Genomic DNA, 12,431 nt, shown 5'->3' on the forward strand with positions numbered 1-12,431 from the left:
GAAGGACAGTGAGTTGGAGGCTAGCTCAGGCTATCTAATGAGACTCTTTCTCAAAGAGGGAGAAAAAGAAGAAAAGAGGAGAGGAGAAGAGAAGAGAAGAAAGAAAAAATAACTTGTCAGGAAAAATTTGAAATGATTTGAGATGAACAAAACAGATTACTGTTTTGTGGTGTCTAGGCTATCTTTCCTTCTCTAAAATATTTTAAAACTCCATCAGTTATACATAATTGATGGTACAAATAATACATTTCCATAAAAACACAAATAAATCTTGTCCAGTGGAGGTATATTTGATTTCCCTTCCCTACACAGAAAAAAATAGTTTCAAATCTGTTAGGCAATTCATATCTAGTTTCTTGGTTGCCTACTAATGTGTGTGCATTTTCAATTCTGTAAACTATTCATAATAGCTGATTCTCTCATTAGGTAATGGGTTACATAGGACCTTTGCATAGGCTCATGTGTATTTGACTGAGTCACAGTTCTGCCTCTTAAACAAACTATCCTTCAACAGCACCAAAGTACAATGAGTTAGAATATGCAGGCTTCTGTGGTTTCTACACATGCTCCTACAAGTGCACCTTCCAGTACACTACAACTCAAACCTTTTCTCCTTTTATTCTTCAATGTGAATCCAACGTAACTTGAATAAAATCTTTTGCAAAGGGTCTCTGCAAGTTTTCTATACTTGACATGACTAAACTTACTATAAAGTCCAGCAGACGGTTATTTTCATCCTCTCACTAACTTTTTTACATATCCCTAATTCCTTAGCTTCCTGTGCAATGAAAAAGGAAAATAAAGATAACTTCTCTTATTCCAAGGCTTTTCATAGTGAGGCAGTCAACAAAAGAAAGAATGAACCTACAATTCATGCCACTAAAAAGTTAATCAGGCACAATTTGAAGCAAATTCCATTGGGCAAACTCTGTGATAATAAGAATGTATTGATACAAGAAAGAGAAAGGTGGTGACCTGAGGAGAACTTATGAGTCCCTGGTGTCCTGCTTTTGCTATTATTCTTTTGTGTTATATTAAGTTTCCTTTCTTGATCTCATCTTTTTGAAAAAAAATTACAGGTTGTTTCTATTGAATCAAAATTAATACTTAGAGACAAATACTCAAATCTACACAATGGAAATTAGGTGGTAAACTTCATTGTAATATAAAACATTCAACAACACAATGGGCTGAGGTTATGATAATCAATTCACAAGGAAATTGTAAAAACTTTAAAAAGGAAGAAGCCAGCTATACATATATTTATATAAAAATGTATTTGTTCATTTCTTTAACAAAATTGACAGTAGGAAACTTCTTTTGCATGCTACAATGACACGTGTTCAAGGTAACTACTTTCGAACCAAACATTTACCCTTCGCCACTGGTGAAAGGCAACAAGATCTCTTTACAAAGTCTGGTCTTCAATAAATTTTGCATGAAAACATGTTATCCTGGCACAAAGTTGCCTGCTGTCACATTGGAAGTGTGATAAATGTTTAATGAAAACAACACCACACAGCTTGGTGTCAGACAACAGCTATCACACAGTCCTGCTTTGATCCAAACAGACACTTAAAAGCAGTTCTAAGCATGCACTGCACCACAGAGCTCTATAACCTATATGCAAATAGGGGTAAATTAGCATAAACGACTTCCTGCTGCATGAAGAAATAAGAGGTAAGGAAAAATATGACAGGTTTTATAAGTATGTAACTGCTGTCAAAACTCAGAGTCCAGCTTTCCTAAATCACTTCCAACATCTTCTGCCAAACACCAGGTAGAGGGAAAAAAAGAAGAAAAAAGAGAGAGACCAAAAAATAAAATAAAAAGAAAAGAAAAGAAAGCTATCTATAGGAATTATTACATGAACCTCTAGAGTTTACATAGTACTGTAAATGATTCATATCTATAAACTCCTGAGGCCCTTCCAGTTCATCTTAAGTCTCCTTAAACCAGTCATGTTAGGACATATTAAGACAAATTCTAATTATAATCACTCAAATGGACCAGAACTATAATCATTCTCTATTCGAAAAAGCTTTTTCAGACTGTCTAATTTTGTACCTTTTAATCTTGGAAGTCTAATGAAAACGCCTCCTCGTTATTAAGCGCATTCATTCCTGTTAAAATATTCCTTTCTCTCCTGTTTTATTTTGTCTCAATTTATAAACTTATTTGATGGTAAAGCTTTATCTTGCTTTATTATTAATATATTTACTCTCTTTGCTCTATGCTTTTTATATGTATTCTTTACATTCTACTAGTAAGAATATGATATTGATATTTTCAAACTTATTTAATAAAGATTCTTCTTTTCTTTTCATCAATACTGGAGTTTGAACTCAGAGTCTTGCATTTGCTAGGGAGGAGCTCTACCACTTGAGCCCTTTTCAACTTGGTTAGTTTTGAAATAGGGTCCCACATTTTTGCCTGGGTCTGCCTGGACTACAATATTACCATTTATATTTCTCACATAGCTAGGATAACAGGTACACCCTACCATGCCCAGCTCCTTATTGGTTGAGATGGGGGTCTCTTGAGCTTTTTGCCTGGCTGCCCTTAAACTGCAATCCTCCCAATCTCTGCCTCACAAGTAGCTTACATCAGGCTTAAGTCACTACACCTTGTTGATAAAGACTCTTATACATGAAGAAGCACAAGCATGTGGGTTATTTTCTCCTATATGAAGAAACAGTCGAGGTACAGGGGTCAATTTGATTTCAAAGCCAAATTTATCAATGAGTTAATCCACTAAGTTCCACTGAGTTGGGTATTAGGAGTTGGGGCCTGGTTGGAAGATGTAGGTCATTGGGGATATGCCTTTGCAGGGTACATCTTGTCCCTGGTCCCATTCTGTCACTCTCTCTGTTTCCTGACTGCCACAAGGTGAGCAGCTTTCCTCCCCATTCCCTTTTGCCATTATATTTCTGCCTTGCCACAGGCCTAAAAGCAATGGAATCAGTAATGTACTAAAACCATGAACCAAAACAAATCTTTCCTCTTCTAAGATGATTTTCTCAGCTACTGTGTCATAGTGACAAAAAAGCTAGTTAAGCCAGAGTATAAAAGCACCTATTTTATTAAGTCATTAAATGAGATAATACATTTCAATTTCTTAATAAAATTCCTAATACTGAAAAAAATACATTTAAAAAATATTTTTAAAAATATATATTTAAAAAAGATGCTTATCATTTTTATATCCACTGTGAGTAAATCACTTTGCTCCCATATCCCACATAGACTACTTCATATCATTTGTCTATTTGAAACTCATCCCTAGCTTCCTACTGTCTTAAGAATTATTGAAACTCCATAATATAATGTTCTCCTACAATCACCTCTCATCATTACTTCTCTTCCACTCTAAACCCCAAATGACTTCAGTCCTTCAAATATGCCATATCCCCTTCCTTGCCTCCAAGTTTTTCCATATGATGTTCATTTTGCATAGAACATTTCTCCACCTCCCTCACTTCTTGCAGTGTATAAACATCACCCTCTTATTAGAGTCTTTCTCTGACTCAATCTGGAGTACTCTATAATCACCAGTTTAATTTTCATGAAGACACTGTGCAACTAGATGTGATAAGACTGAACATGAAAGTCAATATGCTGAAACTGACCTATGGGAGGTATAAGAAAGTCCTGGGACTAATTAGCAGTAAGTATACTCATGATTTAAGCCAGACATATGACAAATCTTGGGCCAAATCCAGTCAGCTGTTCATTTTTGTAAGTAAAGTTTTATTGAAATATAGCCAGTTAGTTTAATATGGCTCATGATTGCAAAGTTCAGTAGTAGTTGCAACATCAGGCCATATGGTCCAGGAAGTCTAATTTATTTACTATCTACTTCTTTACAAAAAGGTTTGCTGACCCCAGGGTTGAAGCTATTGATAGTGAGGTTTTATTATTTATGGTCAAATGCATCCTAATTGAGACAATGTTTTCATGGATCCTTTTGCTTTCCCTACTACAAACATTTGTCTGACTTCAAAGTTACTTGCATATCTTCCTTGCTATACATGTTGGTTTTTCCATTTGCATGAATGGTCCAAGTACTACAAGCACCAACATTAGGCTCCTAATATTTAACATCAAACCTACAACCAGAAGGCATTTCAACAGTGGTGCCTAGAAAAGTGACTAATGAATTTGATGACTAATCAATACAGAGCTACTAACACATACATTAGACGCTCTAAGTGATATGAGAGGATAAATCTTAAGTGGCTTGAAAATCAGGTTTAGGAACTAAACATATAAGCTTAAAAAGTAATAAGTTATTTCTAGAACTGAGCAGAATGCATCTGTACATACATAAATAAACACTACCATGGTACATGCATACTCTGATTTTAAAAATTCTGATTTTTAGATCAGTCAAAAGGTTAAAAAAATTGCAAATACTAGCTGAGTAACAAGATAAAAGAATACCCTGACACAACACTACCCCTTATGATGGTCAACTAAAACCATGAAGATGACCATAGTTTTCTGGAGCCAGACCTCAGTGTCTTTAACACATATTTCTTATTTTGACTTTAGTCATTACCTTTGTCAAGATTAATGTTAAGAAACAATGACAAATACATCCTTACCATGTCAGCCTGGCATCCAGAAGCAGTCTACCTGAAGAAAATCAACTCTGAGAGATAAATGAGTTTACTGGATAAAGCTGGCCTAGACATTCCAAATTACTGTTGCCATGTAAGAAATTTTTCTGAAACTACCCAACCTCCTTCTCTTAGTCACTGTCTCAATTTCCTACCCTGTAAGTCCCCCAAATGATGTTTTATATAATATCAATTTCATGGAATTAGATAAATATTATTCTAAATCAGAACAACATAGTGACAAGGAAAGAAAAAATAATTAGTAAAAATCCTGGTCATACTCCCCATAAAAAACCAAAAAGCAAGGCAGTCTCTCGATTGACATATCTTAATCATCCTATTAATCAATATTTTCCAGTCTCAGAAACTTACCCTGCATCCTCACTTTGAATCTATCATCCTACTGACTTTCTTCTTTTACCAAAAGACCTCTCCCATACCCTTCCTGGCTGTCATCACATCTGGCTAACTCAGCCCTCTATACTCATGGCTACATATCCAGCCCCTACCTCCTCTCCTGTAACATTAAACAATTTTAAAAACTAGAATAGGACAGAAGGCAGAATTTGGTAAGAATATAATTGCTCAATGAACATTAATGATGTGGGGTTATTGAGAAACAAGTCACAAAATAATATTATCCTCTTTCAAACCTCACCAAAAGTTGAACATTCCCAAGAATATTTAAGGGTCAGCAATCGAGACAGATTTATATAACATCACTGCAAATGTGGAAATAAGATAAGCACAAGACAACTATGAAACAGAAAGGGATGAGGCATGATTTTCATATCTTTAATAAACTTAGTAATTCTTCACAGAATCAAGACCTCAGAAAACCAGACCTAAGATACCAGTAAGCTCTTTAACAATGAAAACTGATACATTAAAGGTAAGTACATTTATATCAGAACAGTAAACATATTCACACAGGATGTTGAAAAACTGACAAAGGGGATAAATCCCAAACTATTCTACTTCATAGCATAAAAAGACCACAATGCCAATCTTGAATAAAACACATAAGAAGCTACATTTTAAGCTGATAAACAAGATTAGTTTCATTTTAACCTTCAAATGTGAGAAACAGTGATAAGTGGATTTCAATCTCCAAACAGACAGAATAAGAACCACTGTTTTAGTATTGATATACTCACTGTAACGCACTACACACCATAGCAACGCTCCACTCCCCATTCTACACTAAGAGAGGCCTAGCCAACAGTAAATAACCAGTTCCCTCCTGATTAATCTTTGTTCTTTTCCCCTAACAGTTTCCAATAACCTATCAGATATTTTTATTTACTGTGTAGTCTTCAAATTTTAAATTCATATTCATAATAAAGAAATAGAATATAGATGGGCCAGGTGTGGTGGCTCACTCCTGTAATGCCAGATACTTGACAGGATCATGGTTTGAGCCCAGTCTGGCAGGGAGGGGGAAAGTTAACATGATACCATCTCAACCAAAAACCTGGGTGTGGTGGCTTGCACCTGTAATCCCAGCTAGGTTGGAGACATAGGTAGAGGGTCAAGGTCCAAGGCTGGCACCAGGCAAAAGCGTGAAAAATAACTAAAGCAAAAATGCTGGAGGTATGGCTTGAGTGCTACCACTTGTGAGGCTCTGAATTTAAGACTCAGTACCAACAAAGATAAAATATAGAGAAAAAAAAAAAAACAACACAGAAGTTTCCTAAAGAATTATGTACATTTTTATATATGTATCAAACATTGACACTGTTATTTATATTGTGATTCTGAACTTTGCTATATTATTAAATGAAAATATAAATAGAAGTATGCCACAAAAAAAATGAGGTAACTATTTTACTTATCCTTTCTTCTTTCTGTATTATTCTCCTCTTTTATTTACCTTCTTCCACTCTTACAGCAGTTTAGCCACAAGGTTGGAAAAACAACAAGCCTTAGAGAAAGAAAATACAGTCTGAGCTGAGTGCCAGTGGTTGACATCTACAATCCCAGCTACGGAGTGACTGAGGTTTGAAGGATCATGGTTTTAGGCCAGCCCAGGCAAAACATTCACGAGATGCCATCTCAACCAACTGTTGGGCATGGAGGCAGGAGCTTATCATCCCAGCTATACTGCGAAGAATTAAATAGGAGGATCGTGGTCCAGACTGGCCTGAACAAAAAGCAACACACTATTTCCAAAATAACTAGAGAAAAAAGAGCTGGAGGCATGGCTGAAGTGGTGGATTACCTGCCTAGCAAGCACAAAGCCTTGAATTCAAACCCCAGTACCATCTGGGGTGTATCTATACCCCAGATGTATCTATATATCTATCTATCTACATAGATAGCTATAGTTTGAATATTGCCATGGAATCAGTCATCACTGCATAAGATCTGCTTCAACTTACCCACGCTTGATGTTGTGCAATTCTTTGTCCTTGACTTTGTCCTTCTCCTTTTCTCTTTTCTCTTTATCTCTGCCTTTACGCCGCTCTCTGTCCCGAGATCGACTTCGGGTTCTTCTGTGACTGGACCTTTCACTGCTTCGACTAAGGGAACGTGGACGAGGTCTTGACCTGGACCTACAGTAAGCATATTTTATTAAATACATTTAGTGTATATTTTGTATTTTAAAAAGAAAATGTCCTTTAAAAATTATTTGGAAGAAATATTTAGTTTAGACTTAAAAGTATAGTACAACTATGCTTGCAATGAAAATAAAGCTAAATAATTTCAGAAAAAAAATAGAAAACAAAAAACAGAAATTCTGTAACTGAAAGTTATACTCTATAAAATAATGCTAATGGGATTAAAAGCAGATTAGTGATAACATATGAAAGAATCTATAACAGAAAATCCATCAATCAAATCAAATCAAAGTGATAGAGTGGCTCAAGGTGTAGGTCCTAAGTTCAAACCTGTAGTACTTAAAAAAAAAAAAATTGAATCTGCACATTCAGTTTAAAAACACTTTCCTAAGAGAAAAAAAGATTGTTGATAAGAAAAGGACCCCCTACTGTATGAAAAAATTCAAGTGTCTAGCATGTTTATTTACTCCCTGAAGTAGAGAAGTGGTGGTTGAACAGTCTACAAATTTAGTGAAAGGTAAGCATATAGATTCTAGATGTTCAGTGAACTACAAATAACATACATTATGAAGAAGACCATAAACAGGAATGCCACTGTCAAGCAAATAAAAACTAAAGGTTGGAGAGAAAGCAGGAAAATATCAGAGAAAACAACACATTATATACAGAGGAACAATGATATGAATCAAAAATAATTAGATGAGAAGACGGTAGAACAAAATTCTTAACAGGGTAAAGAAAACAAAAGTTAACCCAGAATTCTGTATCCAGCAAAAAGATCTCTCAAGAATGGAAGTAACGGTTGTAGCCCAGTGGTACAGTACTTGCCTAGCAAGTAAAAGGCCCTGGTTCACTCTATCTCCAGAAATTAAAAAGAAAAAGAAACACATTTAAATAAAGCAAGGACAATTTTTAAGTAAAAGTTAAAAAGCAATCATCAATAGAAGACCTGCATGGTGTTACAATAAATACTAAAGAAATCTATTCAGGCTCAAGCGTAGGAGGCAAAAACTTAGATTTTTAGGGAGAAATGAAGACACAGGAAAGACTAAAAGAAGTGTCAAAATATGATTATTCCCTTCAATTAAAATAAACATAAGTACTTAAAGTAAAAATTGCAATGTTCTAATAGAGGGTTTATGATGAAGGTCGGTATAACCTGTATAGACTAAAGAATGGAACAAGTAAATAAACCTATACAGTTATGAGGTTTCAACTTTTGATATGAAGTGATAGAATAATAAGTCTAAGTACACTAAAATTCAAGGCCATATATTGTAGTCCTTGTTGCAACTATTTAAATAAAAATAATAAGCATAGCTAAAAAGCTGACACATGAAATATAAAGAAATTCTTAAAAACATTAATTCAAAAGGAAACTGAAAAGGAAATAAAAAGAAACAAAAAACAGATGGGACAAGCCAAATAAATAAGATGATAGTCTTTAATAATATTAATGAGTACATTAAATATTAATGAACTAAATATTTTAATTAAAAAGCAGAGCTTATAGGATGAATTTAAAAGCCACACAATTATATGCTATCTATAAAATATGTATTTTAAATACGCAGAGGGGCTAGAGTATGGCTCAAGTGGTAGAGCATCTGCCTAGCAAAAGTGAGGTGCTGAGTTCAAACCTCATGCTTCCAAATAAATAAATTTTTAAAAATAAATATGCAAACAGAGAGGATGAATATAGATGGCTAAATATGCATATGCTGGGCAAGCAGTAAGCCGAGCAAGGTTGAAATTAATATATAATACCATGTAAATGAAACTTCAGAAACTAAGACTATCACCCAAGAAAAGAATGGGTACTTCATGATAACCAAATGCTGAGTTCATAACAAGAAATCATATAGAATGTTTATAACAGAATTAAATTAGAATCTAACATCTATAAGACATGTAGGAAAAAACAGCCATATAGAAAGTAAATTATATGCTTTTAATTAATTCATGGATCAGATAAGAAATCACAAAAGAAATCAGAGAATATTTTAGACTGAATGATGTAGAAAAAAACAACATAAGAATGGTAGCTATAGCTAAAGCAATGTTTAGAGAGCCATTCATACCTTTAATGTTTATATTAGTGAGGAAGAAAGGGCACAGGATGTAGCTCAGTGGTAGAGTACTTACCTAGCATGCACAGGCGCTAGGTTCAATCTCCATCACCACAAATGGAAAACAAAGGAACATACATCAACATAATAAAATCTATATGCAAAAAACCTATAGGAATCATTGTTCTAAATGAGGAAAAACCTAAAACCAATTCCTTTAAGGTCAGGAACAAGACAAAGGTGTCCATTGTCTTATTCAGTACAGTACTAGAATTCTTAGCCAGAGCAGAAAGACAAGAGAAAGAAATAAAAGTAATATAAGTAGAGAAGGAAGAAGTCAAATTATCCCCATTTACAGATGATATGATTCTATACTTAAAAGACCCTAAAAAGTATACCTAATAAAAAAAAGTTTAGCAAACTAGCAGGATACAAAATCAACATTCGAAAATCAAATCAGTAGCTTTCCTATATACCGATAATTAACAAGATGAGAAAGAAATCAGGAAAACAATTCTACTCACGACAGTCTTGAAAAATAAAATAACTATGAATAAACCTAACTAAGGAGATGGATGGCCTCTACAACAAAAACTATAAAATCTTGAAGAAATTACAGAAGACACTAGAAGATGGAAAGACCTCCCATGTTCATGGATTGGCAGAATGAATATTGTGAAAATGGCTATACTATCAAAAGCAATCTACAGACTCAATGCAATCCCCATCAGAATTCCAGTCATTTTTCATAGAAATAGAAAAAAAATCCTAAAATTCATTTGGAAACACAAAGGCCTCAAATAGCCAAAGCAAGTTTGAGCAAAAACAGCAACACTAGAGAAATCACATTATCTGACTTCAAACAAAGCCATAGCAATAAAAATAGCAAGGTATTGGCACAAAAGAGACCTGTAGACAAATGGAATAGAATAAAAGATCAAGAAATAAGCACACACAGTTGTAGCCATCTGATTTTCCCCAAAGGCACCAAAAACATATTGGCAAAAAGACAGCCTCTTCAACAAACGGTGCCGGGGAAACTGGATATCCAGACATAGAAGACTGAAACTAGATCTCTCTCTCTTACCCTATACAAAAATTAACTCAAAGTGAGTCAAATGTAACACCTGAAACATAAGGCCTGAAAGAGTGAAATTGCTAGAATAAAACATAGGGAAGAAGCCTATAAAAATACATCATAGGTAATGCTTTTTGGAACAGGACACCAATTTTTCAGGAAATAAGAACAACTATTGACATGTGGATTACATCAAATGAAAAAGCTTTTACACAGCAGAGGAAAGACACTAGATTAAAAAGACAGCCTAGAGAGTGGGAGAAAATCTTAGGCAGTTACTCATTGGATAAAGGATTAATGACCTCCAAAAATTTAACACCAAAAGAACAAATAATAGTTTTTAAAAATGGGCCAATGAAAGGTAGTTCTCAAAAGAAGTATAGCCAAGTGCTGGTGGCTCACAACTATAATCCTGGCTACTCGGGAGGCAGAGATCAGGGAGCTGGAAAGAAGCTGAAGAAACAGTTCATGAGAGCCTATCTTGAAAAAAAACTCACCCAAAAATTTAACACCAAAAGAACAAATAATAGTTTTTAAAAATGGGCCAATGAAAGGTAGTTCTCAAAAGAAGTATAGCCAAGTGCTGGTGGCTCACAACTATAATCCTGGCTACTTGGGAGGCAGAGATCAGGGAGCTGGAAAGAAGCAGAAGAAACAGTTCATGAGAGCCTATCTTGAAAAAAAACTCACCTAAAGGGCTGGCTCAAGTGGTAGAGCTGGGCAGATGTGAGGCCAAGTTCAAACCCCAGTACTGGGACAAAAAAAAAAAAAGATAACAGAAGCACAAATGGTCAATAAATAGATGAAGAAATGCTCACATCCATAAAGGAGATGCAAGTCAAAATGATGCTGGATTCCATCTCACCCCAGTCATAAATGCTATCATCAAGGAAACAAGCAACACTGACAAGCATGCAAAGAGAGAGACCCTTGAACATTACTAATAGGAATGTAAATCCATTCTGTGGAAATCAGTATGGATGTTCCTCAGAAAACTAAAAGTAGAACTCCATATGATCATGCTATACCACACCTGACGCTTACATGAAGAAATGTAAGTCAGCACACAATAGACAGTGTATACTGGTACTATACACAAAAGTCAAACAATGGAATCAGCCTGGGTGTCCATCGACTGATGAATAAAGAAAACATTATACATATTACACATATACATATAAATATTATAAACACACAATGGAGTATTATTCATCCATAAAAAATGAAATTATGTCATTTGCAAGAAAATGGACGTAATGAGAGATGTTAAATGAAAAGCCACAACTGAAAAAAACAAATACCACATGTTCTGTCTCACATGCAGAATATGACAGGATGACAGGACTGTAAAATGGAGACAGTTTGGGGGTGGGAAGGAGTAAGAGGCAAGGGCAAAATGAAAGAGAGAGAGGGGAATGAAAATGATTGAAGTACTGATACACATGTTTGAAAATAGAATAATGAAACCTGTTAAAAGGAGGGAGGGGGATGAGTAACAGAGGCTGAAGTTGATCAACATATATTATATGCATGTATAGAAATATCACAATGAAATTCTTTTGTACAATTAATATATATACACCTACATACATACGTACATACATATATATAAGTATGTATATATATATATACATATATATAAAAGAAGAAAGACTTAATTTAAAATTAATTATCTTAGGTTTCACCTTAAGAAGTTATCAAAAGCAAAATAAACCCAATTTATGGGAAGGAAAAGAAACATTAAAGAAAAGAGCAAGAATAAGTGAAATAGAAAATAGTAGAGAAATATCAACAAAAACAAAATCTGGCAGTTTGAGAGTATTAATAAAAATGATAAATTTCTAGCAGAACCAATCAAACAAAAAGAAAAGTGCAAATACAAACTGCCAAACAATAAAGAAGCGGGAAAGGAGAGGTCACGTGAAGTGGTGCTGTTGCTCGCTGGTGCTGAGTTTGAAGAGCATCGCATGTGTTTTGGTGGGTCCATCCCTAACAGGCTTATTCAGTGAATTACAATGTTACATCATACGCCAAAGAGCTTCAAAGTGATTGTGAGAAGTTACAGTATTTATCACTACAAATGTCAGTATGGCTTAATTAT

At 34.6% G+C, this 12,431-nt stretch overlaps 1 protein-coding gene across 1 annotated transcript in view; it reads right to left on the reverse strand.

Moving 5' to 3' along the window:
- Nucleotides 1–12,431, reverse strand: part of Rsrc1 (arginine and serine rich coiled-coil 1) — a 426,533-nt gene that overhangs the window by 333,616 nt on the left and 80,486 nt on the right. Inside the window, exon 4 of the mRNA XM_074073903.1 lies at nt 7,004–7,177. Coding sequence (XP_073930004.1) covers nt 7,004–7,177 — 174 coding nt within the window. The remainder of the gene's footprint in view (nt 1–7,003; nt 7,178–12,431) is intronic.

This window comes from Castor canadensis, chromosome 5 (assembly GCF_047511655.1).
Source record: "Castor canadensis chromosome 5, mCasCan1.hap1v2, whole genome shotgun sequence".
NCBI classification, from domain to species: Eukaryota; Metazoa; Chordata; class Mammalia; order Rodentia; family Castoridae; genus Castor; species Castor canadensis.